We start from the raw sequence: 25,253 nt of genomic DNA, 5'->3' as shown, positions 1-25,253 counted from the left end.
GCAACTGGACGACAAGGGGAAGTCCCTAGATTTGTCATTCTCCAGATGTGACTGCCACATGGGCAAGTCCTATTCTCCCCAGTTCAATCAATGTGCACCTAAATCTGCACTGGCTTTATAGGGTTAAGTGTGTGAGGATGCTGAAGCTTATTAACAATAACTATGTTAAATATTTTATTTGTACCTTTCAAAAAGGATTCAACAAACTTTTCTGAATACATACTGGAATCAAACTACTGTTCTAGGCACTGCACTACTCTGAATATCAAGGTGAAGAAAAATTGTTCTCTTTCATTGCTTGTGATCTAACAGGAAGAATAAAATGAGTTAAAACAATAATACTGTTGTTATTATTCAAGGTGGATAATTTAAAATACCTTACAAAGTGCTAAAATGCTATTCAAAACTCCAATCAAGCATAATAGGATTTTAAAATGTACTTAATTCTATTCTAATAAATTAACTAAAACCTGATGGTGTCAACTGTAATAATAATAAAAGAAGAAAAAAGAGGCTCTGATGATGATTACACACTTGACAATGGAGCACACACATGTGTTCCAGGAACTATGCTAGGATTTTTATCTTCCAGGTACCAGGTTAGATTCTTTTAAAGAGCTGGCTCATTGAAATTATAACAATCTCACAAAGTCTGTATTAGCAGATCTATTTTTTTTTTAGTATAATTGGTTTACAATATTGTGCTAGTTTCTGCTGTACAAGTGAATCAACTCTACGTTTGCATACATTCCAGCTGAGACTCCCTGTGCCATACAGCCCACTAGCTACTTTACACACGGTAGTACATATATGTCAATCCTGCTCTCCCAATTTGTCTCGCCTTCCGCTTCCTCCAAGGTGTCTGCATGTCTGCTCTCTACAAGCAGACCTATCTTAAAGGGTGAAGAAAGGAAAACTTAGAAGAGGCCCTAATTAACACAAAGAGGAGTGAGGTGGAAATCAATGATGGGAAACTAAAGGTCAAGGAGGCACAAGCTGGAAAAATCTCTGTGCTTTTCCAGAGAACCCTGTCCCTTTAAATCAACCCTAATTTTTCATACTCCTTAAGCCTCCCAACTCCTCTGTGGAGCCTGATAACGAAGGAGCCAGCTTCCTGTGCATGATCTAATCTCCATAAGCCCAGCTAAATGAGGTACATTGTATGGCAGTGTTCAGAAATAATATGCAGGCCTAATTATGATATCACAAATTACAGGAGGTAAAAAAGGAGATCCCCCAGATAACGTAAGGGCCTATTGTTTGGCTCTGGATTGTGTGTTCCCAGAGGTAATCCCTGTGGAGCCATCCTTCCTTACCAGCATCTTCAACACAAAAAACTAAAAAACAAATGAAGCTAAATCTGTATTATTTACTGGGCCAAAGCACTTCAAACTTTAACATGAATTCATATCAAGCACATCTCTCAGAGGGTATGCTGTTGTTGATAAATTCCTCCAATGCTTAAATTCTCTGCTAATACTTTTCTATATTTTCTTAGAAGGAACAGAAAAAACTGTAGTTAACTTATACAAATGAAAATGTTATCCATTTTTACATAAAGGTGGAGCACATGTTTACTGAGTGCCAATTTTGTGAGACATATTCGTGGTTCTAAGGATATAGTGGGAAACAAATTATCTGCTTCATTCTAGCGAGAGGACAGAAACTAAACAAATATAAAATATCAGGTAGTGAAAATGCTAGGAAGAAAAACAAGTTTAAAAGGACAGAGAGTGATGAGGGGAAGACCATGTGAAAAGAGGGAGAAATTAAGAGTAACTCTTATCAAGTCACCAACTAATAAACCATTAAGTCCATAGATAAGAACAGAGAAAAAAAATTTTTTCAAAGTAGAAAGACTGAAAGTCTCCTTTGGCTCAAACTGATCAATTAGCTTTTTCTATGAGCATTCAAAGAACTTGAATGACTTCTGCTTGATACAAACAGGACTGTCACCTCCCTTTCAACATTCATTCAGTTAAAATTCTTCCTTGGACTGAGCTCCAATTTACTTCTCTTTAAATGTCCTTACTGGAAGTATATCTATTTTCCAAAAATTTTGGACTGATCATCTAAAACAATCATCAAAATCTGTTTTTTTTTTAAATCCACCCTACAATTGCTCTGCATCCTAATGATCAGACAGCATTTTACAGATGAAAGACAGGCAGTGGTACTTATGAAATTGATCCAGCTTAAGTTCTACCTCTTCCATAGGCCTGCTCTATTAGTTCATTGTTCAACAGTCCATTCATTCATTCTCTAATTCAAATAACCATTAAGCAAATAATCACCATCAATGACTTTTCTTCTATAAATTCCAGAAGCATTTTAGAGCTTGTAACATATAATCGGTCCTTGCATATACAGTTATCTCTGACCTCTTCAACTAGCCTGGAAGGCAGAAGTCAAGTTTCCTACTTTAGCACCTGTATGAATAGATGATTAAGTTGTGTTACCTGAATTTTTGGTGAATAAGCAGTTGAAACTCAGCAGTATACAATTTAAAGGCACCCAACTGTTACCGCTTTTATTAAGCAATCAGCAACAACCATTTATTGCATGTCTCCTCAAGAATGAACCAGGTATTCAGCTAAATATTTAACATATAATCAATCCTCACAAGAGTCTTGCAAGTTAAGCATTTTATTCTTATTCTAAAACCGTGGAAAACTGAGGCTCAGAGAAGCGAAGTTAGGTGGGCAAAGGCAGACTGTTAGGAAATGGCAGGGCCAGGATGAACCCACATCTGTCTAACATAAAAGCCATGCACAACCTAGAGACAGAAAACAGATTAGCAGCTCCCAGGGTTGAAGGGAGGGAGAAGTGGGAACCAAATGCTTAATGGGTATGGGGTTTACATTTGGGATGATGAAAAAGTTCTGGAACTAGCCAGTGGTGATGATGGCTGTGCAACACTGTGAATGCCACTGAATTATACATTTTAATGTAAAATGTATAATTTTATGTTATGTGTGTTTTATCACAGTAAAAAAAAAAAAAAAAAAAAAAGAGCAAAGCATATACCCCATGGCCTCTCAATACTGATCTCTTGTGCATAATATTTTTCTTTCTTCAATCCCTAACCCATACCAACTTTATCCCTGCTGGAGCCCCTCAGAATCAGTGGATCCCAGCTTGTTAGGCTATTAATGGCCCTGTTTCTGCAACCTCTGCAAAGTAGGTCTGAAGCTCCCAGTGGCACCATGGACAGCACCTCTGTGTGGCCTCCTCTTCCTTCTACTAAGAAACTTATATAGCCCCTTTCTATCAAGGTTGCCATAAATCTCCAGGGCCACAATGTAGCCAGTCTCTTCCAAGGACAGCCCCCTCCTTCCAATGTCTTGCCTCACATGCAGGTTAACAGTGTGGTCTGCACCTGGCATCTAACATTACCTGCCATTTACACTCCCAAAGTGAAATCTGGTCACTTTCCCCTTAATGTGGATGTTCCACATCCCTGACTTGTATCCAGAATTCAGTGAACCACAAAGGGACACGGAAGGCTGGGCTGATTCAGCCAATGCTGCAAAGCGATCTCTTGGTGCCAGCACTGACAAGGACCAAATGCACTAGGGGGAAAAAACCCTCGCAATGAAATCACACCACAGATGGAAAAAACCGTTGGGGCCGGTTTTCCTCCTAATCGCGTGCACACTAGGCTGGTGACAATACCAACTGAAGAAGCAACAAAAACACAATAGGTAAGTTGTTCCTGCCCAACCAAGGGGAGGATCTGACTGCCCTACCTCTGTGCTCTAATACCCAAATGTTGTGGAATTTCCTTGGACTATGCTTATATGCAGTCTCTTTCTAGTGCACAGTCTTCCCTGCTCACTAGGAGGCAAAGTGGGATGGGGATTCAAGTTCTGAAACACAATCTAATACTTGTTATCTTATTTCTTCCTGTGATAAAGATGTTCCACATCATTTGGAAGTTTCCTTTTTTTAGCAGTAAAACTATCAGGTGTGTTACACATAGGATTGCTTGTAAATACTTCCACTGACCTGTTGAGAGATTTAACATGAATCAATTGACTTCTCTGAATCTTAGTTTCCTTATCTGAAAAATAAAGTAGTAGTAGTAGTAATGTTAGTCACTCAGTCATGCCCGACTCTTTGCGATTCCACAGACTGTAACCTGTCAGGCTCCTCTGTCCATGGGATTCTCTAGGCAAGAATACTGGAGTGGACTCCCATTCCCTTCTCCAGAGGATCTTCCTGACCCAGGGATCAAACACGAGTCTCCTGCATTGCAGGCAGATTCAGAAAAATAAAGAGGTTGGTTTAATCACACTTTAAAACTCTTCTCTATCTTATCTAGCATTCTCTGACTGGACTGCAAGTTTGCTCATGGTGGTCTATACTTTTCTGGTACCCCAGCCACTGAGCAGTAAGACTAGTTGAAAAAAATGGACCATTCCTCCCTACCCCCAAATATTTGAAACACTGACTCTTGAAACACTTGCCTAAGATATAATAAATTTCTAACCTTTCCTCACATGCTCTCTGTTCCATCAGTTCTGAAGTTAATACTCTAAAGATGAAATCCTGTTTAGCTGAAAGGTTTCCTGGTACCTCAAGGGTACTTAAGGTATCTGTACAACTAGGGATCACCAAACAAAATACCAAGAGATGGGAAAGCTAAAGCAGAAATGGGAGAGACAGACTCTTAAGGTATCTTTTTAATTATTTGGTATGAAAAAGCCTCTCTGAGAATAAGTGAAAAATGGTGCTTTGAAGAAAAGTGGAATTTCTATAACAACTTGTGACTTTTTCAGTTTCAGTATAAATGCACAGGACAAGACACAGGGGCAAAATAAGAGACCAGTATGTATCTAGTAAAACCAAAACAGCTCAGAAAAGATTAGACAAGGAGACAGATGGGTACCAATGACCCCACTGGCAGCCTTGGGATTTCCTCGTTCCTTTTTGGGGATTTCCACATCCATTTAGGAATGCATCTTGGCCTACTATTACAGATCCAGCCCTGGGAAGAGGCGTCTGTGGTTAAGCCTCACAATCCTTCATCTAAATCTAGAGGACTACTGCTCTGACAAGTAAGAGAGGCATGTTTCTGGGTGCTCTTAACTGTAAATCACACTCTACTGTAACTCTTTCTTTGCTTGATTGGGAGCTCCTTGAAGGTAGCAGCTGATTCTTAATCATTTCCCTACTTGTAAAATGAGCAGAGTGGCATTCAGTAGGTACTTGGTAAATTTTTTGGCATCTGATTGACTGAATCAGAGTGAACAAAGTAGACTGGATACTGTTTACTTTCTCAAAAGTTGTATTTTTGTGGGAAAGTTACAATGCCCTCTCTATTTTCATTTTTTCTTTAAACAAAAGCTGCAGCATCTAGAAATTATTAGTCAATGCAAATTAACTAAACAGAATCACAGAACTTCAGCCATGGAAGGAAGAGCAGATTGAATAGGAAGTTTGATTTTATTCTATTGACTTGTTCAGCATCTAGCTTCATGTCTGGAGGGCTGAATTTCTCTGGAACGATTGACTGGAAATCTGAATCTAAAAAGAAAGGAAAAACTAGGAGGAAACAAACAGTCAAAAGTATTAAGAATAAATATGTGTTTCTGTTTCAAAGCAAAACAAAACAGAAAGCAGCCCTCATGTGCTCATTTCATAGACTTCCATCATATTGTTAAACACATCCCTTACACACCCCTGCAGAGTAGCTGCAAAAGCACCGGGAAGCACTGAAAGAGCATCTGGTAGTCCACTGGTTTAGACTCCAAGCTTCCAATGCAGGGGGTGTGGGTTCAATCCCTGGTTGGAAAACTAAGATCCTACATGTCTTATGGCCACAACCCCCCAAAAAAAACATAAAACAGAAGCAATATTGTAACAAATTCAGTAAAAACTTTAATTGAAAAAAAAAAGGAAACATGGGTGTGAACTTTGTTTCAGCCACCTATATAGTTGCTCAAATCTACACAGTAAGTGAACACATTTAAACCTCTCCAGGTCCCAGTTTCCTCATGTATAATGTAGGCATTAAGCTTTTAGCATAAGCACTGATTAAGATAATTCATGTTAAAATATTTTATAAAATTTACAGCCACGTGCAAATGTTAAATTTAGTCCTAAATATTTTATTATTGTTGCTGCTACTGTAAATGGAATGGTTTTCTTAATTTATGGCCTTATCTTCTGCAGAGATGTATGTGTATGGAAATACAAATATGATGAGGCTATTCAGAATCAAGCTGACTAAATCCTAACACTGAAATTCAGTACAGGCTGGAACTTGATTTTACCCCTGTTAAAGATTAAACTAGTCAAATGCTGGCTTCTAAAACATCCCAGTGATCCTTTTGATTAGTAGTGTTCCAGAATTTCTAATGCACTTACTGAGTTTAATTAAGACTTGTAAGAAGCAGAAGAACCAAGCAAGTTACTTAATATAGTACTTTGCACTGTTCATGCTTTCAGAGCATAATGCATAAAATAGTCTTTTAAAAAAAGTTTCCCTGAACCAAAAAGGAACTGATGTTTTTTGAGCACCTATTATAGAATATAATGAGCCTACCAAAAGTTACTTTATTCATCCAGTAGGCAACCCAAGTGTCAAATTTAAGTGACCTAACATCACCTAGATAGTCAACCCTGGAGCCAAATTCCAATCTTAAGTCCATTTGACTCAAAAAGCCAAGTGCTTTTCACTACATTATACCACAGAATCTGAACTGCAGCATTTAAAAAATTTACTGTTTGAATCTCCCACATCCTTGAAGGATTTTTTTTTTCCAGTCCTCTGCATGTTATTCAAGGTTACAGTTCAACAGGAGACGGAAACATCCAGAAAGAATGACTGCCTTTAGGGAGCGTCCACAGGTGAAAGGGAGACTAATGTCTCACTGCAGAGCCTTTGGCACTTATTAAATTCGTACCTTGTGCAAATATTGTCTTTCTAAACAAAGAAAGAGTAAGAGAGAAAGAGAGAAGGAAACATTGGTCCCGGGACCAGCTCTGCCACTCACTCGTATGGTTTGGGACAAGTCACTTCACAATCTTTTGGATTTTGTTACCTTTACTGTAAAAGGAGGGATTAATTTGTCAAAACCCAAAGAATGTACCACATCAAAGGTGAACCTTAATGTAAACTATGGACTTAGGGTGATATTGACATGTCAATATCAGTTCATCCACCATGACAAATACACCATCCGGTATAGGATGTTGACACTGGGGGCAGCTTTGCACATGTAGGGGCAGGGGATACATGGGAACTCTATACTTTTCACTCCATCTTTCTGTGAACCTAAAACTGCTCTACAACATAAAGACTATTAAGAAAAAAAAAGGATTACACTAAATAATTTCTAAAATTCCTTCCAGCTCTAAGATTGTAATATTCTAATTTACTTCACACAAATCATTAAAAATTCAGAAGGAGGAATAAACTGGTCAATCTTTCATTAAAAATTCATTAAGATTAGATGCAGGGGTGGGGTGGGACAAAGACTTGGATAATTAAAGTCAAGATTTCCTAAACCTGGAAACAGAGAGATAAAATGGAAATGAGAATGTAGAAAATAAACTAGGTCCTTTCTAGCCTTTCCAATCCTAAAACTTATTCTGCCATTAGGGAGTCTTGGGCAAGCACAGTGAGGAATAAAGAGAGGCAACATCCCTCCACCTCCAGTATTGGATTCTGGCCAGTTCTTTTAAACGCAAGAAATGTGCTTATCAGAAAGAACTGGAATTCTTTTTTTGGCTGTGCCACACAGCATGAGATCTTAGTTTCCCTGTCAGGTATCAAACCAGGCCCCCTGCATTGGGAGTGGAGTTTTAACCACGGAATCCCAGGGAGTTCCCAGAACTGGAATTCTTCTATCCTGTCCTACCCAGAACCAATCTCCATGCCATCTGGGCCGCTCTTCACCTCTGTACGTAAAGAAAAATACACGAATGAATCCCTTTCATACCAGGGAGGACAAAAGAATATAAACATTCTAGAGATCAGGCTCCAGACACTCAGAGGCAGGAGACAGAAAGGAATGCCACTGAACTAAAAGCTATTTGAGAGGCATATACCTTTTTTAGCTTAATTTTACCAGAAATAAAGCACACACATAGAAATGATGACAGTTATTTATGCAGATCAAGTACAAGTGGCTACGCCAAGTTTTCACTTCAGTTCGCCCAGCACCTGTATATATACTACCTGTCCTGCTAAGAACTTTCCCCCTGGCCCACAAGGGTCACCCGGCTCCAGCCCGTGCCGTATGTGAAGGATGCGAGTACAAGAAGGCTTTCCCTTGTCATTGTTCTTGCCATAAAATTTTCATTCAGAGAGCTGGTAGCTGATTCCTTTAAATACCAAAATGTATTTACATTCTAACAATTTTGGAAGGAATTATATCTAAGATGAATTATGTGTAACTCTTGCCTTCTTAAACAAAGTACACTGAACACAAAATACTTTGTTTTTCAACTGATTATATACCCTTTGGGGGTATATTTTTGTGTCTCCTTTCTTGATCTTCTATGCTGTTGTCCCTGTGTCTTAGTCAGTCTAACTTCTGTTATTTCTAATTCTGCTGTGGTCTTTAAAAGATAAACAGTCTGATCAGGACTGCTTATAAAGCAGAGATGAAACTGGCTCTGAGGACTGAGGGACTCTGAGTAAGACTAAGAGAGCAGCCAGTTGGACATCTGTCATAACACAGGTGACATGGGATGTTAAATTCGAAATGTCAAGTAAAGCAACAAGATAAAATGGACTTAAAACTCCAAAGTAAGACATCAGACTTTGATGCAATCAAGACTATAAAAACTCCTCATTCGGAAAGAGGGAAGGAAAGATCAAAGGTGTGGAGACCGAGAAGTGACTGATGAGGAGGATTTCTTCAGAAAAAGCTGCTGGTGACAGTGAGTCCCACTCCACAATCCACCAATAACAAAAAGATAATAACCCAATATAAAAATAGGCAAAGGCTCTTAGAAATTTCTCCAAGGAAGACATGCAAATGGCCAGTAAGCACATGACAGGCTGTTCAACATCATTAGCCACGTTGTTGTTATTTAGTTGCTAAGTCGGGTCTGATTCTTTTTGTGACCCCATGGACTATAACCTTCCAGGCTCCTTTGTCCACGGTATGTCCCAGGCAAGAATACTGGAATGGGAAGCCATTTCCTTCTCCAGGGGATCTTTCCAACCCAGGGACTGCACCTGTGTCTCCTACATTGCAGGCAGATTCTTTACCACTGAGCCACCAAGGAAGTATGTATGCCTCATTAGCCATGAGGGAAACATAAATCAAAGCCAAAAAAATATTTTTAAAAAACCATCAAACACTGAAGAGTCAACTACAAAAGATGACATATTATATAATTTCATTTACATAAAATATCCAGAATAGGCAAATCTATAGAAATAGAAAGTAGATTAGTGATCACCTAGGGTTAGGGGCAAAGCAAGGAGAATGGGAGATAGCAGCTAATAGATATGGAATTCTTTAGGGGCATAAAAATATTCTAAACTCAGATTGTGGTGATGGCTGCACAACACTGTGAATGTACCAAAAAAACTGAATCAAGCATGTAAATGGGTAAATTGTGTGGTATGTGAGTGCCATCTCAATTAGTCTGTTAAAAAGACAAAAAGAAAGAGAGCAAACACCAGAGCTGGAAACATTCCCAAATGCCTCTCTAAAATTAAAACACCCTCTTGTACCCTCTCTTGTTTCCGAGTGAGTTGCTGGATCAATTCAACCACCCCAGATGTTTTCCTTGTTTCCTGCCTTTGAGCTGTACTCTATAATTTAGTATTAGCAGAAAGTTAATAAAGACAACATACTCTTTGTTGCTCAATTTTACCCCATGTTTACCATTTTCCTCCAACATACACATTTTCTCTGTTTTCCCTCTGCAGCTGAGCTGTCAAAACCTTGTAGAGGGAATAATTACCCTTCTGTACCCCTTCCTGCTTTCAAGACGGTCCCAGTCCTTGTGCATAATCAAGTGTCTACAGCAAACTAATGTTTTGCCTGTCTCTTCAGGAAGTTTTTACTTCACTCAACTGTTCACTATGAGGGGATTTTCCCCCCTCATGGGGGGCAAGAACAGGAGAAATGGACAGGACTCACTATTTCTCCATCTCTTTGATTTTTAGAGGCCAATTCACTTGCCAGAAAGAAGTTGTCTTGCTTTCTTTTTCTTCAAAAGCAATTTGTTGACTTCCACTGAACACTGTGAGGAGGAGTTTGTACCAAAGTTTAGTCAAAATTAGTCCTATCCCTACCAGCACTTTCAAGTCTTTCTAACATTCCACACCTGGCTATTTTACTATTTTTCATCACAGTATTTCTTAGCTGGAATATAACTGAAGATAATCTTTCTAAAAGTTATTTGGGCCTTGTTCTTTAATTCAGAACTTTTGCTTTCTAGACTGTTCTGTATAATTTCTTGTCTTCATGTTATCTGAAAAGTACTTGCCTACTAACAGGTAGAACAGGATATAAGAACTTCCTTTTCATAAGTCTCTAAATGAGGCATTAAATAAAAACAAACAGTATTATAGCCACTAAATCATCATGTCTTGTTTTATCCATGAACAATTTAATTCTGTACTTGTGTGCCAGGTCAACGTTATGAAGGTTATACACTATTTTTTTCAACAGCAAAATTTAATAAAAGGTTAGTAAACATCAAACTTTAGGAAAAGTGACTGTTACAGAGAATGAGTTTGGAATGTTTAAGCAGCATGCATTTATATCTACCAATTTATTAGTATCATACATAAAGCATAAACCTAACCAAACCAGAAGCATCTGCCTTCCCTTTGGGTTTTTTTGGCCATGCCACATGGCATTTGGGATCATAGCTCCCCGACCAGGGATTGAACCTGAGCCCCCTACATTGGAAGTACAGAGTCCTAACCACTGGACCACCAGGGAAGTCCACATCTGCCTTCTTATCTGAAACAACATGACCTAAGATTAACTTTATACCCTTATACACTGCTGGGAGCAATGTAAAATGGTACACTTTGGAAAATGATCTGACAGTACCTCAAATGATTAAAACACAGGATTACCATATGATACAGCAATTCCACTTCCAGGGATGAGAAATAAAAATGTATGACACACAATAACTTATGCATGAATGTCCAGAGCAGCATTATTCATAATAGCCAAAATGTAGAAATAACCCAAATGTCCACCAAACGGTGAATGGATAAACAAAATAAGGTACAACCTACAACAGAATACTATTCAGCAATGAAAAGGAGTGAAGTACTGCTTCATGCTATAATAGAGATGAACCTTCAAAGCATCATTTTAAGTGAAAGTGAAAGTTACTGAGTTGTGTCCGACTCTTTGTGATGCTATGGACTATACAGTCCATGAAATTCTCCAGGCCAGCATGCCGGAGCAGGCAGCCTGTCCCTTCTCCAGCAGATCTTCCCAACCCAGGAATTGAACCAGGGTCTCCTGAATTGCAGGGGGATTCTTTACCAAAGGGAAGCAAGAAGGTAATCACAAAAGACTACATACTGTATGATTCCATTTATACGCAGTGTTCAGAACAGGCTAATCTATATTAGACAGAAAGTAGATTAGTGGCTGCCTAGGGCTGGGATGTGGGAAGTGGTGTAGATTTCTTCTGAGGTAACAAATGTCCTAAAGTTGACTGTGATGACAGCTGCACATATCTGTGAATATTCTAAAAGGCCAGTGATCTGCACACTGTAAATGGGTAAATATATATTATGTAAAATATATCTCATAAAGTTGTCTAAAAAAAAGATTTACTCTAATGCAAAAGACCATCAATTGATGACAAATAGAGTATGTTAGATATTCATAAGATTAAATATTTTACTTACAATAAAAAGGGCCAAAATGCTAACTCATGCAACAACCTGGATGAACCACAGAAACACAATGCTGAGAGAGAAAAAGAAGCCAGTCACAAAAGAACACATATTGCATGATTCCCTCATATAAAATATTCACAAAAGGCAAATCCAAAGAGATATAGAGCAGATTAGTGGTTGTTAGGGATTAGAGGTGGAACAAAAAGTGACTATACATAGGCACTAAGGATCTTTCTGGGGTGATAGAAATGTTAAAACTGCACTGTGATGAGAGTCTCACAACTCTGTAAAATTACTGAAAAATCACTGAATCATATACTTAAAACATTACTTTTTGATCTGTAAAGTATATTTCAATAAGGCTGTTTTATAAAAAAAAATTTATTCTAAAAACATTTTAAAGAGACAAATAACTCAATTATAGGAAAAGGAGTACGTCAAGGCTGTGTATTGTCACCCTGCTTATTTAACTTATATGCAGAGTACATCATGAGAAACGCTGGAGGAAGCACAAGCTGGAATCAAGATTGCCGGGAGAAATATCAATAACCTCAGATATGCAGATGACACCACCCTTATGGCAGGAAGTGAAGAAGAACTAAAGAGCCTCTTGATGAAAGTGAAAGAGGATAGTGAAAACGTTGGCCTAAAGCTCAACATTCAGAAAACTAAGATCACGGCATCCGGTCCCATCACTTCATGGCAAATAGATGGGGAAACAGTGGAAACAGTGGCTAACTTTACTTTTTTGGGCTCCAAAATTACTGCAGATGGTGACTGCAGCCATGAAATTAAAAGACGCTTACTGCTCGGAAGGAAAGTTATGACCAACTTAGACAGCATATTCAAAAGCAGAGACATTACTTTGCCAACAAAGGTCCGTCTAGTCAAGGCTATGGTTTTTCCAGTGGTCATGTATGGATGTGAGAGTTGGACTGTGAAGAAAGCTGAGCACCAAAGAACTGATGCTTTTGAACTGTGGTGTTGGACAAGACTCTTGAGAGTCCCTTGGACTGCAAGGAGATCCAGCCAGTCCATCCTAAAGGAGATCAGCCTTGGATGTTTGTTGGAAGGACTGATGTTGAAGCTGAAACTCCAATACTTTGGCCACCTCATGCAAAGAGTTGACTCATAAGAAAAGACTCTGATGCTGGGAGGGATTGGAGGCTGGAGGAGAAGGGGACGACAGAGGATCAGATGGCTGGATGGCATCACCAACTCGAAGGACATGAGTTTGAGTAAACTCCGGGAATTGGTGATGGACAGGGAGGCCTGGCGTGCTGCAATACACGAGGTCGCAAAGAGTCGGACATGACTGAGAGACTGAACTGAACTGAACTGATGATAATCCCACGTTTAACTTTTTAAGGAACTGCCAAACAATATTCCCAATGCAGCTTTACCTTTTTACATGAAATATAATTCTGAAAGCTATTTACTCTTGTAAATGTTTTTAATAGTATGATATCATTATAAATGCATTGAAATAAACTTTAAAGAAGAGTATGTACCCCAATGCCATCTGGGCCTAACAGTAATGGATTTCATTTTTGTCAAAAATATGTATTTCATATATATTTAAGATTATAATCATAGAGAACATATAATTTGTATAAATATTTTTTCACTTTTACTGTATATTTAAGAAGTCATTTCCATAACTCATTTACTCAAACTTACTTCTTCATGATGATGATTCTATCAAAAATTATAAAGTAGATTCAATATTATCATACATGTTTAGGAAGCCTACAGTATTGCAAATACCTTTGTCAATTTCTTCTAAGGATATGCTTTCATCACTGGCATATGCACTTAAGAGAATCTGAATTGCTTAAGATTCAAAGTAAATGATAAAATTAACAGCTTATAGTTTCCAATTTTCAAAGTTAAAAGATTTTGATGGTTTGGAATTTAAGATTAGTAATTCCAATCTTGAAGAATCAGTTTAAAAGGCAAAATTATTTTAAAAGACTAACTACAAATATTAACTAAAAATATTAGTGACTTAAGTTACCAACCTTATATATATCCTCAATACATCTGCCAAGTTGTTCTTCTGTCACCAAAATGGTTCCTGGCACCATGTCACTCTCTAGAATCTCTAAAGGACAAAAAACAAAATTACTCATGCTCAGTATCTCAATGAGCCTAAGGAAAAATGCTTTACTAGAAAGTTTGGGAAGTTAACAGCTAAAATTAGAAAATCAACATGGTTATAATACAGCACCATTCAAATACAATATTTCACAGACTGTTTCACTGATTACAAACATGCATTGTTATTTTATGCATCAATAAGAAAGGGGGAAAAAAAGCACTTCCAAGTAACCTATGAAACATTATCACTTAGAATTCTAATTCTAAATTAATGAATGGGAAGTTGGAGATTAAATTAATGAAAATGGCAGAACCAATAGTTGTATCTGGGTTACTGGTACACAGATGTTCATTATACTATTCTCTGTACATGTGTTTGAAAATTTCCCTATAAAATTTAAATTTTTTTAATTTAAAAATTTTTAATTTAAATTTTAAAAATATAAAAATTTAAAAGCTGAACTTTTAAAACAGAGCTTTTTTAAAAAAAATTAAGAGAACTTAGATTAGATTTATTTTACACAGTTTTGTTATATATCGTTCTTTTTTTTCTTTGCTATTCTGCATAGCATACAGGATCTTGGTTCCCTGCCCAGAGATTGAACCTGTGCCCCCTACAATGGAGGCATGGAGCCCTAGCCACTGGACCACCAGGGGAAGTCCCTATCATTCCTGATAAAAGCTAAATAATTGGAATAAACATGATAAAGAATTAAAACTTCACATTAATTAGTGTCCAACTCTTCTGAAACTTTTTCGTATCTGTGTTGTGCCATAATATATTGACCTCTGAGCCACAGAGTGCAGTGATGTGATATCCTCAAGAGCCCTTGGTTTTATTACTGTCATCACAATTTTCTTCAAAGTCACTGACATCCATTCTACAAGTTTTAACACTCACTTGCAGACATAAACAATACCACAGTTGCTACCTGGCCAACAATGATAGTGAGATGCATCTAGATATTAGAGTTACTACAATGTGAAAGAGATTCCCAAAATAAAGTTTTTTTTTATGTGAAAAAAAAGTGCATCTTGGAATTGATAAAATATGGTAATTCATCATACTTGCTACATATCCCTAAAAAATGTGCTGCAATATGAAAAACAAGTAAGAAAGCGTATGCGTTAGATTGTTTTTCCAGTGGCAATGATGGGGTTTACGTAAAAGATCAGTCATATTCTAACTCAGTCCTTTTTGTTATCAACAGATGTTATATGCAAAACATGTAGCTGGCATTACAGATGTAACCTAACGCATGAGAATGCCTGGTAAAGAGATGCCCAATAAATATTCTTTGAATGAATGAATAAGGCCCAGGACAAAAATAACTGACCCACAACTGGACTGACCCTCAGCTAGGCCTCCCAAGCATTGTGCTCTAGCAATAGTGTCAGTCACTCAGTCATGTCTGACTCTTGCGACCCCGTGGACTATACAGCCTGCTAGGCTCCTCTGTCCATGGAATTCTCCAGGCAAGAATACTGAGTGGGTTGCCATTTCCTTCCACAGGGGATCTTTCCAACCCAGGGATTGAAGCCAGGTCTCCTGCACTCCAGGCAGATTCTTTACCACTGCACTACCTGGGAAGCCCTAGTGCCCCAGCCCAGGGCTCAAACCGGAACACAGACTTGAATTACCTAGTGGGCCAGTTGAAACAGTGCTGGGCACAACATCAGAGTTTCTAACTCTGTAGGTCTGAGGCAGAGCCCAGAAAGTTGTTATTTCTTATAAATTCCCAGGTGATGCTGATGCTTCTGCTCTTGGGACCACACACTGAGAACAACTGCTCCAGACTAAAGGAAATACCTGGTCGGTCACAGGCAAGATAAATAGATTAGGAATGAGGTATGCTCTAGCATGAAATTAGATATAAATGAAGTCCTAGGCCTTGATGATGAGTGCCAATAGAAATAATACTTCATTTTTTGAGGAATACACTAATCCCAGACTAGATTTCTATTAAATACATAAAGGAATTTTAATTATTTATTCAAATATCATGTTTATCATGTTTGAATAATCACAAGTTTCACTTCACCAAAGCTCAATTTGGTGAAGCTTTACAAGCACAAGAATTAGGCTTTCTTTATGCTCACCCACTGAATATTCACTGAAGGACTGATGCTTAAGCTGAAACTCTAGTATTTTGGCCATCTAATGCAAAGAACTGACTCATTTGAAAAGACCCTGATGCTAGGAAAGACTGAAGGCGGGAGGAGAAGGCAATGACAGAGGATGAGATGTCTGGATGGCATCACCGACTCAATGGACATGAGTTTGAGTAAACTCCAGGAGTTGGTGATGGACAGGGAGGCCTGGCGTGCTGAAGTCCATGGGGTTGCAAAGAGTTGGACACAACTGAGCAACTGAACTGAACTTAAACCCCTCTACACAGATTCAGAAACATTTATACTATAAATGACTTCTATACAAAGTCTAACCAGAACTGAACTGGGCTTAACCACATATCAATTTTTCTCTTTATTTTTAACCTCAGAAAATACTATTATGGAAAGGTTTTGTTTTTTTTAAAAACTCACTAAAAATGCTGAAATGATACTCTGTATCCTAGCACTAACCTCAATAAAGCATGAAAATATACAGAGGGAAGTGGTTAAAAGACATTAAAACACAAGGGAGGGAGGCTCAAGAGGGAGGGGAGGTATATATACAGTTATGACTGATTCCTGTTGTAGGGTAGAAACCAACACAACACTGTAAAGTAATTATCTGCCAATTAAAAATAAAAAACAAACACACTTAAACTCTCTGGTCAAATCTGGGAAAATCTGAGCATCAAAATGAATATAGGAATATTCAGTCATCCACTGAATCTGTTTTTAAAGAGATGAGCCAAGAAGAAAAGAAAAGCTCTTCCTTACAGAAGAATATCAACTAACAAAATAGAAACAATTAAAAAAAAAAAAAGAACGACACCATTTTACTGGCAAAAATTATCAGGGGATACCAAACCACAGTATGAAGGACTGTTTGGAGACAGGATATTCACACTGTCTCATATGTCGACCATCCCATAGATTATTATTAATTAAAAAGGGAGGAAGGTATTTTTACAGTGGAGAAATCTGGTTGCTACCACCTTAATCAAATAATCACATTTAACTTCACTAATGGAATAAACTGATGACATGTGTCCATAATCTGATGGACTGAAAAATAAAATCATATACAGTATTCCTGCCAAAATGTTTAACCTGGATCTAATCATGAGGAAACAATTAGACAAATACAAACTGAAGAACTGTCTATAACCTGGGCTTCAAAAGTGTCAGAGTGAAAGACCATTAGGGATCTGTTATACATTAAAGAATTAATGTAACAAGTAAATGCAATGTAATTTTTAAAAAACAGATATAAAGGAAATTCTTCAGACAAATAAGAAATCTGAATAAAGTCTATATATTAGAGGATGTCTGCAACTAATTCTCAAATGCTTCAGGAAAAAAAATATGTATATGTATAGGAAGAGAGAAAGAGAAAGTGAACATGCCAAAATGTTAATTATGTGAAGTATACAGGGATGAGACAATGTATTCTTCTTAGAACTTCCATGAAGTAGATTTTTCAAAATAAAAAGTTGAGGAGAAAAAAACAAAACTAAAGACACTGAACTACATAGACTTAAGTCACTTAAATCCAAAACACGGAAGAAGGTCCTTTAGAGGGACCCCAAACCACCAGACTTCCTTGTTTACCTGCTGTATTTAAACATCGATGAAGAGGAGCTAACATGGGCTGAAGTAAGTACTTGGCTGCCAGCTGTGGCTGTTCTCTTGACATAGTTATAAAGGTTGTGGTGGCAACTCTCTGAAATTGTCGTGCTGCCAATTTATCTTGAAAGTGAAATAAATCCAAAATCTAAAAGAAAAATTCCCTAAGGTAAATACCAGGCTCTTTGTAAGAAGCAACAACTAAGAAAAGAACACATTTCACATTAATTTCTTTACACCAAAAAATAAATTCACTGCAGTAACACTGATCCAACAGAACTGTTTGGTTTTTTTTTAATTAAGTTAACAACCCAGCACCAAAGGGTATGAGAACTGAAGGAGCTATGTTTTTATTAAACAATTTTATCAGATTTATAAAATATGTGTTATTTGTAGAAAATCTGGAGAATAATTTTTAACAAAAAAAATTAAATTCCAAATTACTATAAACACTTTTGGTTTACTTTTTCCAATATGTTCCCTGTATAATTCTTTCCTATTTTCAACTGAGACCATACTTAATATTCAGTTTTGTGTATTGCTGAAACTTCCTCATATTGTTATAAATTCCTCAAAAATATTATTTCCAGATATTCAGATTTTCTCCCAAATTTTGCTATGATAAATAGCAATTATGGGGTCAAGGCATATAAATATATTCAGAATCTGAACAGCCTGTCAGATCTGACCAAGGGTCTACTTTATTCTCAAAAAATAAACTTAAAAAACAAAAACCAAACAAACCAACCACTGATATCTCATATTTGAGTCTAAGTACCCAACAGAAAAGATCATTCTGTTCCTGGCTTAAAAGTGACTCAAATGTTTTGTAGACAGGAGAATCCACCGTCCCAAAACTGTATGTGACCTGTGATGCTGCCAAAAACAGGCTCAGCAACACTAAAACCTATGACTTGATTGTCTCATTTTCTTAAGTGCCAAAATTATAGCTACTAGTTTTAGAAAATGTTTACTCATCATTGCAAATAACTTTATCCTATAAGATAATTTCTATTTAGTATCTTCCAGTGTAAGATTTTACATCATGATATTTTTTCCCATGCATGCTTCCCTGGTGGCTGCGCGGGCGCCAGAGGGCCTAGAGGAGTTATTCCACGTTCAAGGTTGGGAGGGGCGGCGGTGAGGAGATACCCCTCGTCCAAGGTAAGGAGCAGCGGCTGCACTTTGCTGGAGCAGCCGTGAAGAGATACCCCACATCCAAGGTAAGAGAAACCCAAGTAAGACGGTAGGTGTTGCAAGAGGGCATCAGAGGGCCGACACACTGAAACCATAATCACAGAAAACTAGTCAATCTAATCACACTAGGACCACAGCCTTGTCTAACTCAATGAAACTAAGCCATGCCCGTGGGGCCACCCAAGACAGGCGGGCATGGTGGAGATCTGACACAATGTGGTCCACTGGAAAAGGGAATGGCAAACCACTTCAGTATTTTTGCCTTGAGAACCCCAATGAACAGAATGAAAAGGCAAAATGATAGGATACTGAAATAAGAACTCCCCAGGTCAGTAGGTGCCCAATATGCTACTGGAGATCAGTGGAGAAATAACTCCAGAAAGAATGAAGGGATGGAGCCAAAGCAAAAACAATACCCAGCTGTGGATGTGACTGGTGATAGAAGCAAGGTCCGATGCTGTAAAGAGCAATACTGCATAGGAACCTGGAATGTCAGGTCCATGAATCAAGGCAAATTCGAAGTGGTCAAACAGGAGATGGCAAGAGTGAACGTACATTCTAGGAATCAGCTAATTAAAATGGACTGGAATGGGTGAATTTAACTCAGATGACCATTATATCTACTACTGCAGGCAGGAATCCCTTAGAAGAAACGGAGTAGCCATACTGGTCAACAAAAGGGTCTGAAATGCACTACTTGGATGCAATCTCAAAAACGACAGAATGATCTCTGTTCGTTTCCAAGGCAAACCATTCAATATCACAGTAATCCAAGTCTATGCCCCAACCAGTAATGCTGAAGAAGCTGAAGTTGAACCGTTCTATGAAGACCTACGAGACCTTTTAGAACTAACACCCAAAAAAGATGTCCTTTTCATTATAGGGGACTGGAATGCAAAAGTAGGAAGTCAAGAAACACCTGGAGTAACAGGCAAATTTGGCCTTGGAATACAGAATGAAGCAGGGCAAAGACTAATAGAGTTTTGCCAAGAGAATGCATTGGTCATAGCAAACTCACTCTTCTAACAACACAAGAGAAGACTCTACACATGGACATCACCAGATGGTCAACACCGAAATCAGACTGTTTATATTCTTTGCAGCCAAAGATGGAGAAGCTCTATATAGTCAACAAAAACAAGACCAGCAGCTGACTGTGGCTCAGATCATGAACTCCTTATTGCCAAATTCAGACTTAAAGAAAGCAGGGAAAACCACTAGACCATTCAGGTATGACCTAAATCAAATCCCTTATGATTATACAGTGGAAGTGACAAATAGATTTAAGGGACTAGAGCTGATAGAGTGCCTGATGAACTATGGACGGGGGTTCATAACATTGTACAGGAGACAGGGATCAAGACCATCTCCATGGAGAAGAAATGCAAAACAGCAAAATGGCTATCTGAGGAGGCCTTACAAATAGCTGTGAAAAGAAGAGAAGCGAAAAGCAAAGGAGAAAAGCAAAGATATAAACATCTGAATGCAGAGTTCCAAAGAATAGCAAGGAGAGATAAGAAAGCCTTCTTCAGCGATCAATGCAAAGAAATAGAGGCAAACAACAGAATGGGAAAGACTAGAGACCTCTTCAAGAAAATCAGAGATACCAAGGGAACATTTCATGCAAAGATGGGCTCGATAAAGGGCAGAAATGGTATGGACCTAACAGAAGCAGAAGAGATTATGAAGAGGTGGCAAGAATACACAGAAGAACTGTACAAAAAAGATCTTCACAACCAAGATAATCACAATGGTGTGATCACTCACCTAGAGCCAGACATCCTGGAATGTGAAGTCAAGTGGGCCTTGGAAAGCATCACTACGAACAAAGCTAGTGGAGGTGATGGAATTCCAGTTGAGCTATTTCAAATCCTGAAAGATGATGCTGTGAAAGTGCTACACTCAATATGCCAGCAAATTTGGAAAACTCAGCAGTGGCCACAGGACTGGAAAAGGTCAGTTTTCATTCCAATCCCAAAGAAAGGCAATGCCAAAGAATGCTCAAACTACCGCACAATTGCACTCATCTCACACGCTAGTAAAGTAATGCTCCAAATTCTCCAAGCCAGGCTTCAGCAATACGTGAACCATGAACTTCCAGACGTTCAAGCTGGTTTTAGAAAAGGCAGAGGAACCAGAGATCAAATGGCCAAAATCTGGTGGATCATGGAAAAAGCAAGAGAGTTTCAGAAAAATATCTATTTCTCCTTTATTGACTATGCCAAAGCCTCTGAGTGTGTGGATCACAATAAACTGTGGAAAATTCTGAAAGAGATGGGAATACCAGACCACCTGATCTGCCTCTTGAGAAACCTATATGCAGGTCAGGAAGCAACAGTTAGAACTGGACATGGAACAACAGACTGGTTCCAAATAGGAAAAGGAGTACGTCAAGGCTGTATATTGTCACCCTGCTTATTTAACTTCTATGCAGAGTACATCATGAGAAACGCTGGGCTGGAAGAAGCACAAGCTGGAATCAAGATTGCTGGGAGAAATATCATTAATATAATATAAATATCATTATATTATATTTAATATCATTAAATATCATCAAGAGGAACTAAAAAGCCTCTTGATGAAAGTGAAAGTGGAGAGTGAAAAAGTTGGCTTAAAGCTCAACATTCAGAAAACGAAGATCATGGCATCTGGTCCCATCACTTCATGGGAAATAGATGGGGAAACAGTGGAAACAGTGTCAGACTTTATTTTGGGGGGCTCCAAAATCACTGCAGATAGTGACTGCAGCCATGAAATTAAAAGATGCTTACTCCTTGGAAGGAAAGTTATAACCAACCTTTCAATAGATGGCATATTCAAAAGCAGAGACATTACTTTGCCAACAAAGGTCCGTCTAGTCAAAGCGATGGTTTTTCCAGTGTTCATGTATGGATGTGAGAGTTGGACTGTGAAGAAAGCTGAGCACCGAAGAATTGATGCTTTTGAATTGTGTTGTTGGAGAAGACTTTTGAGAGTCCCTTGGACTGCAGGGAAATCCAGCCAGTCCATTCTGAAGGAGATCAGCCCTGGGATTTCTTTGGAAGGAATGATGCTAAAGCTGAAACTCCAGTACTCTGGCCACCTGATGTGAAGAGCTGACTCATTGGGAAAGACCCTGATGCTGGGAGGGATTAGGGGCAGGAGGAGAAGGGGACGACAGAGGATGAGATGGCTGGATGGCATCACTGACTCGATGGACGTGAGTCTCAGTGAACTCTGGGAGTTGGTGATGGACAGGGAGGCCTGGCGTGCTGCGATTCATGGGGTCGCAAAGAGTCGGACATGACTGAGGAACTGAACTGAACTGAACTGATGCTTCCCCATGAGAACGTGAAGACCAGCATAACAACTGAATGACTTTCTTTACACTGTACTCCAAAAGGCATATCTTACATCTAAAAGCATGTGGAGTGGTGACTAAGAACACTCCTTCCACATTTTCACCTATCAGATAAACAAAGAAAAGTTTGTTAATACAATATTGTAGAGTAATAAATAATAATAAATAATAATAAAAAATAAAAATTCAAAAAAGGGGAAAAAAAAAGAAAAGTTTTGTAACACACTGTGTAGGCAACGGTGTGGGAAAACAGATCCATATGTATCAATCAAAAATTTAAATAAATATACTTTTTAAGCCAATCATTTCAATTCTAAAAATTTTCCCTATTAACTGGAGCATTGTAACAGCAAAACAATAGAAACAATTTAAATGTCCATTAATAGGAAGCTGGTTAAATAAATTATGGTACATAATATGATGAAATACTATGCACCCAAGAAAACGAATGAGACAGCTTAATATGAAGTGATCTCCAAAGTACATTGTTAAGTGAAAAAAGCAAAACTGAAAAATAGTGTGTGCAGCATATTATCATTGGGTAAAAATTAGAATATAAAAACAAATACATACACATATAATTGTATACACATTATTCACAGATTGTCTCTGCAAAATAAATAAGAAACTGGTACAGAGACAGGAGAGAGACATTTTTCCGCTTTCTCTTTTGTGCTTTTTAAAATTGTACAGCATACTAATTTACCTTTTTTATTTACTACATATTTTTTAAAAAATAATTAAAAACACAGAAAAGATAATAAATATGACAAAACTAGTTTTATATTCCAGTTTTGAGGGCAGGCTAGTCAGTTACTAATGATGAAAGTGAAAGTCACTCAGTCATGTCTGACTGTTTGCAACCCCATTGATACAGTCCATGGAATTCTCTAGGCCAGGATACTGGAGTGGGTAGCCTTTCCCTTCTCCAGGGGATTGTCCCAACCCAGGGATTAAACCCAGGTCTCCCACACTGCAGGCAGATTCTTTACCAGCTGAGCCAGAGGGGAAGCCCAAGAATACTGGAATGGGTAGCCTATCCCTTCTCCAGGGAATCTTTTCAACCCAGGAATTGAACCGGGGTCTCCTGCAGTGCAGGATTCTTTACCAACTGAGCTATCGGGGAATCCTAACAGATCAGTCTCTCCCACACGTTTTTAATGTTATTAAGAAAGTCCTTCACTGAATAATAAACATTATATTAACTCAATACTGTTGTTGTTTAGTCACTAAGTTGTATCCGACTCTTTGCAACACCATGGACAGACAGGATTTTCCAGGCAAGAATACTAGAGTGGGTTGCCACTTCCTTCACCAAGGGCATCTTCCCCACCCAGGGATCAAACCCGAGTCTCCAGCACTACAGGCATATTCTTTACCGCTGAGCCACTGGGAAAGCCCCTAACTCAATATTAGGTGAACATTTAAAGTCCTCTTTCTATAAATAAACAGATAATCCTCAAACAGACAAAAGAAACACGATTTACCTGGGGGCAGATATCTCTATAATAATCCTCTGGTGAAAGAGACTGCTGGGGACAAGAGGCCAAAATCTTTGCAATCAAGTCACACTTCTTCCAGTCGGCAGCTGTGGCCTCAGCATCACTCCCTCCAGCCGCCCCAGCTGTCAGCAATGGATACAGACGTCAAAAATTCATAGCACCTCACCACATAAGGTCCTTAAATTAGAGGAGAAACTACTTTTTTCCCTATTGAAAGTCGCTAATTTCTTCTGTAAGATAAACTACCTCTTCGTACTTTCGTTTTGATGTTGGTCTCTGGCAAGTTCAGAGGAAAAAAATAGCACTCAACCATTGTAATTAGAGTACTCATATTATCTGAACACTAGTTTCTTCTTTGTGCTTATTACTGACATGTTTCAAATGATTAATATTTCTATTATTCTGTCTCTTTATATGCATCTTGTCATTCAAACTGCCTTAAACTAGAGTTAGGGAGTAACAGGTATCAGATTTACGTAACCCCCTTAGAAAAAATATGTAAATGGTGGCTTTCAGACACTGGATAAAAGCAGCCCAAGATACTGGTCCCTAAGAGAAGGGAAGCAAACAAGGTGAGCCCCGTGAACACCCTAGCCTACTACCTTGAGAGAGGTTTGTTTTTTTTTTTTTTGTCCATACGACGAGACATGTAGGAACTCAGTTCCCTGACCAGGGATTGAACCAGTGCCCCTGCACTGGGAGCATGGAGTCTTAACCACTGGACCACCAAGGCAAGTCCATAGAGAGTTTTGAGGCCATACCACAGGTAAAGGAGAATCCAATGAAGCCTGCTATGCTGCTGAATTAAAGAAGAAAACACAGTTCAGAATTCAGGGACGTCAACACAGCTAGAGCTTTCCGGGTAAAACAGCAGACAGGAGAAAGCTACACAAAGAGGGAATTCCAGAGATCAGCAGAGGAATCCTCTCTCAAGTCTTCTGCAGAGTATGGCGCGTGTGTGTGTGTTGAGAGAGAGGGAGAGCAACAGAGAGAGAAACCCAAGGCAAGAAACACCAGAAAGGAGTAGGGAGAACAATCCCCAGCGTTCATGCAGGGCTTGGAATAGTTAAGTGTTCCTACTGGTGAGCATGGAAAGCCTCTTAATACATACAGAATCAAGTAAAATCCCAGAAAGGTATCACTTTAGTATTGGTGCCAAATTACCTTAAATTAAAGGCTGTTATCCACCCACAGTAACAAGGTTTAAGAGCCAGAACTGAAGGACTCAAACTGATATCAAGAAAATTAACCGCATCCTAGCACAAAGCCCAACAAAGGAATACAACAAAATACAGCATTCAGCAGTGTTAAATTAAAATGCCCGCTATCCATTCAAAAATTACCAGGCACATCCATTCCAGTGAAATATTTTTTAATATAAGGATTATGGTTAGAAAAAATATCAGAAGACACCTGTTCAAAATGTTCCAAGTGGTTGCTTCTGGGGATGGGAAATGGAGTGAAAAGCCGCTAAGGACTGCTATTTTTCTCTAAAAGTATTATAGACCTATTGATTCTTTAAATTATGTGC

At 38.4% G+C, this 25,253-nt stretch overlaps 1 protein-coding gene and 1 non-coding gene across 3 annotated transcripts in view; both read right to left on the bottom strand.

Annotated features, from left to right (window-relative positions):
- Positions 1-25,253, bottom strand: part of TANGO6 (transport and golgi organization 6 homolog) — a 184,446-nt gene that overhangs the window by 140,555 nt on the left and 18,638 nt on the right. For both annotated transcript variants that reach the window (XM_002694832.6, XM_005218871.4), the window contains exons 5-7: positions 23,708-23,844; positions 17,669-17,831; positions 13,870-13,952 (exon numbers count right to left, since the gene is read on the bottom strand). In XM_002694832.6, the coding sequence (XP_002694878.2) occupies positions 13,870-13,952; positions 17,669-17,831; positions 23,708-23,844 (383 nt within the window). The remainder of the gene's footprint in view (positions 1-13,869; positions 13,953-17,668; positions 17,832-23,707; positions 23,845-25,253) is intronic.
- TRNAG-UCC (transfer RNA glycine (anticodon UCC)) lies at positions 10,850-10,922 on the bottom strand. The gene has a single exon. It is a non-coding gene; the product is annotated as a tRNA-Gly (tRNA).

The sequence above is a fragment of the Bos taurus genome, chromosome 18, assembly GCF_002263795.3.
Source record: "Bos taurus isolate L1 Dominette 01449 registration number 42190680 breed Hereford chromosome 18, ARS-UCD2.0, whole genome shotgun sequence".
Taxonomy (NCBI): domain Eukaryota; kingdom Metazoa; phylum Chordata; class Mammalia; order Artiodactyla; family Bovidae; genus Bos; species Bos taurus.
This window is presented reverse-complemented; position numbering and strand designations above follow the sequence as displayed.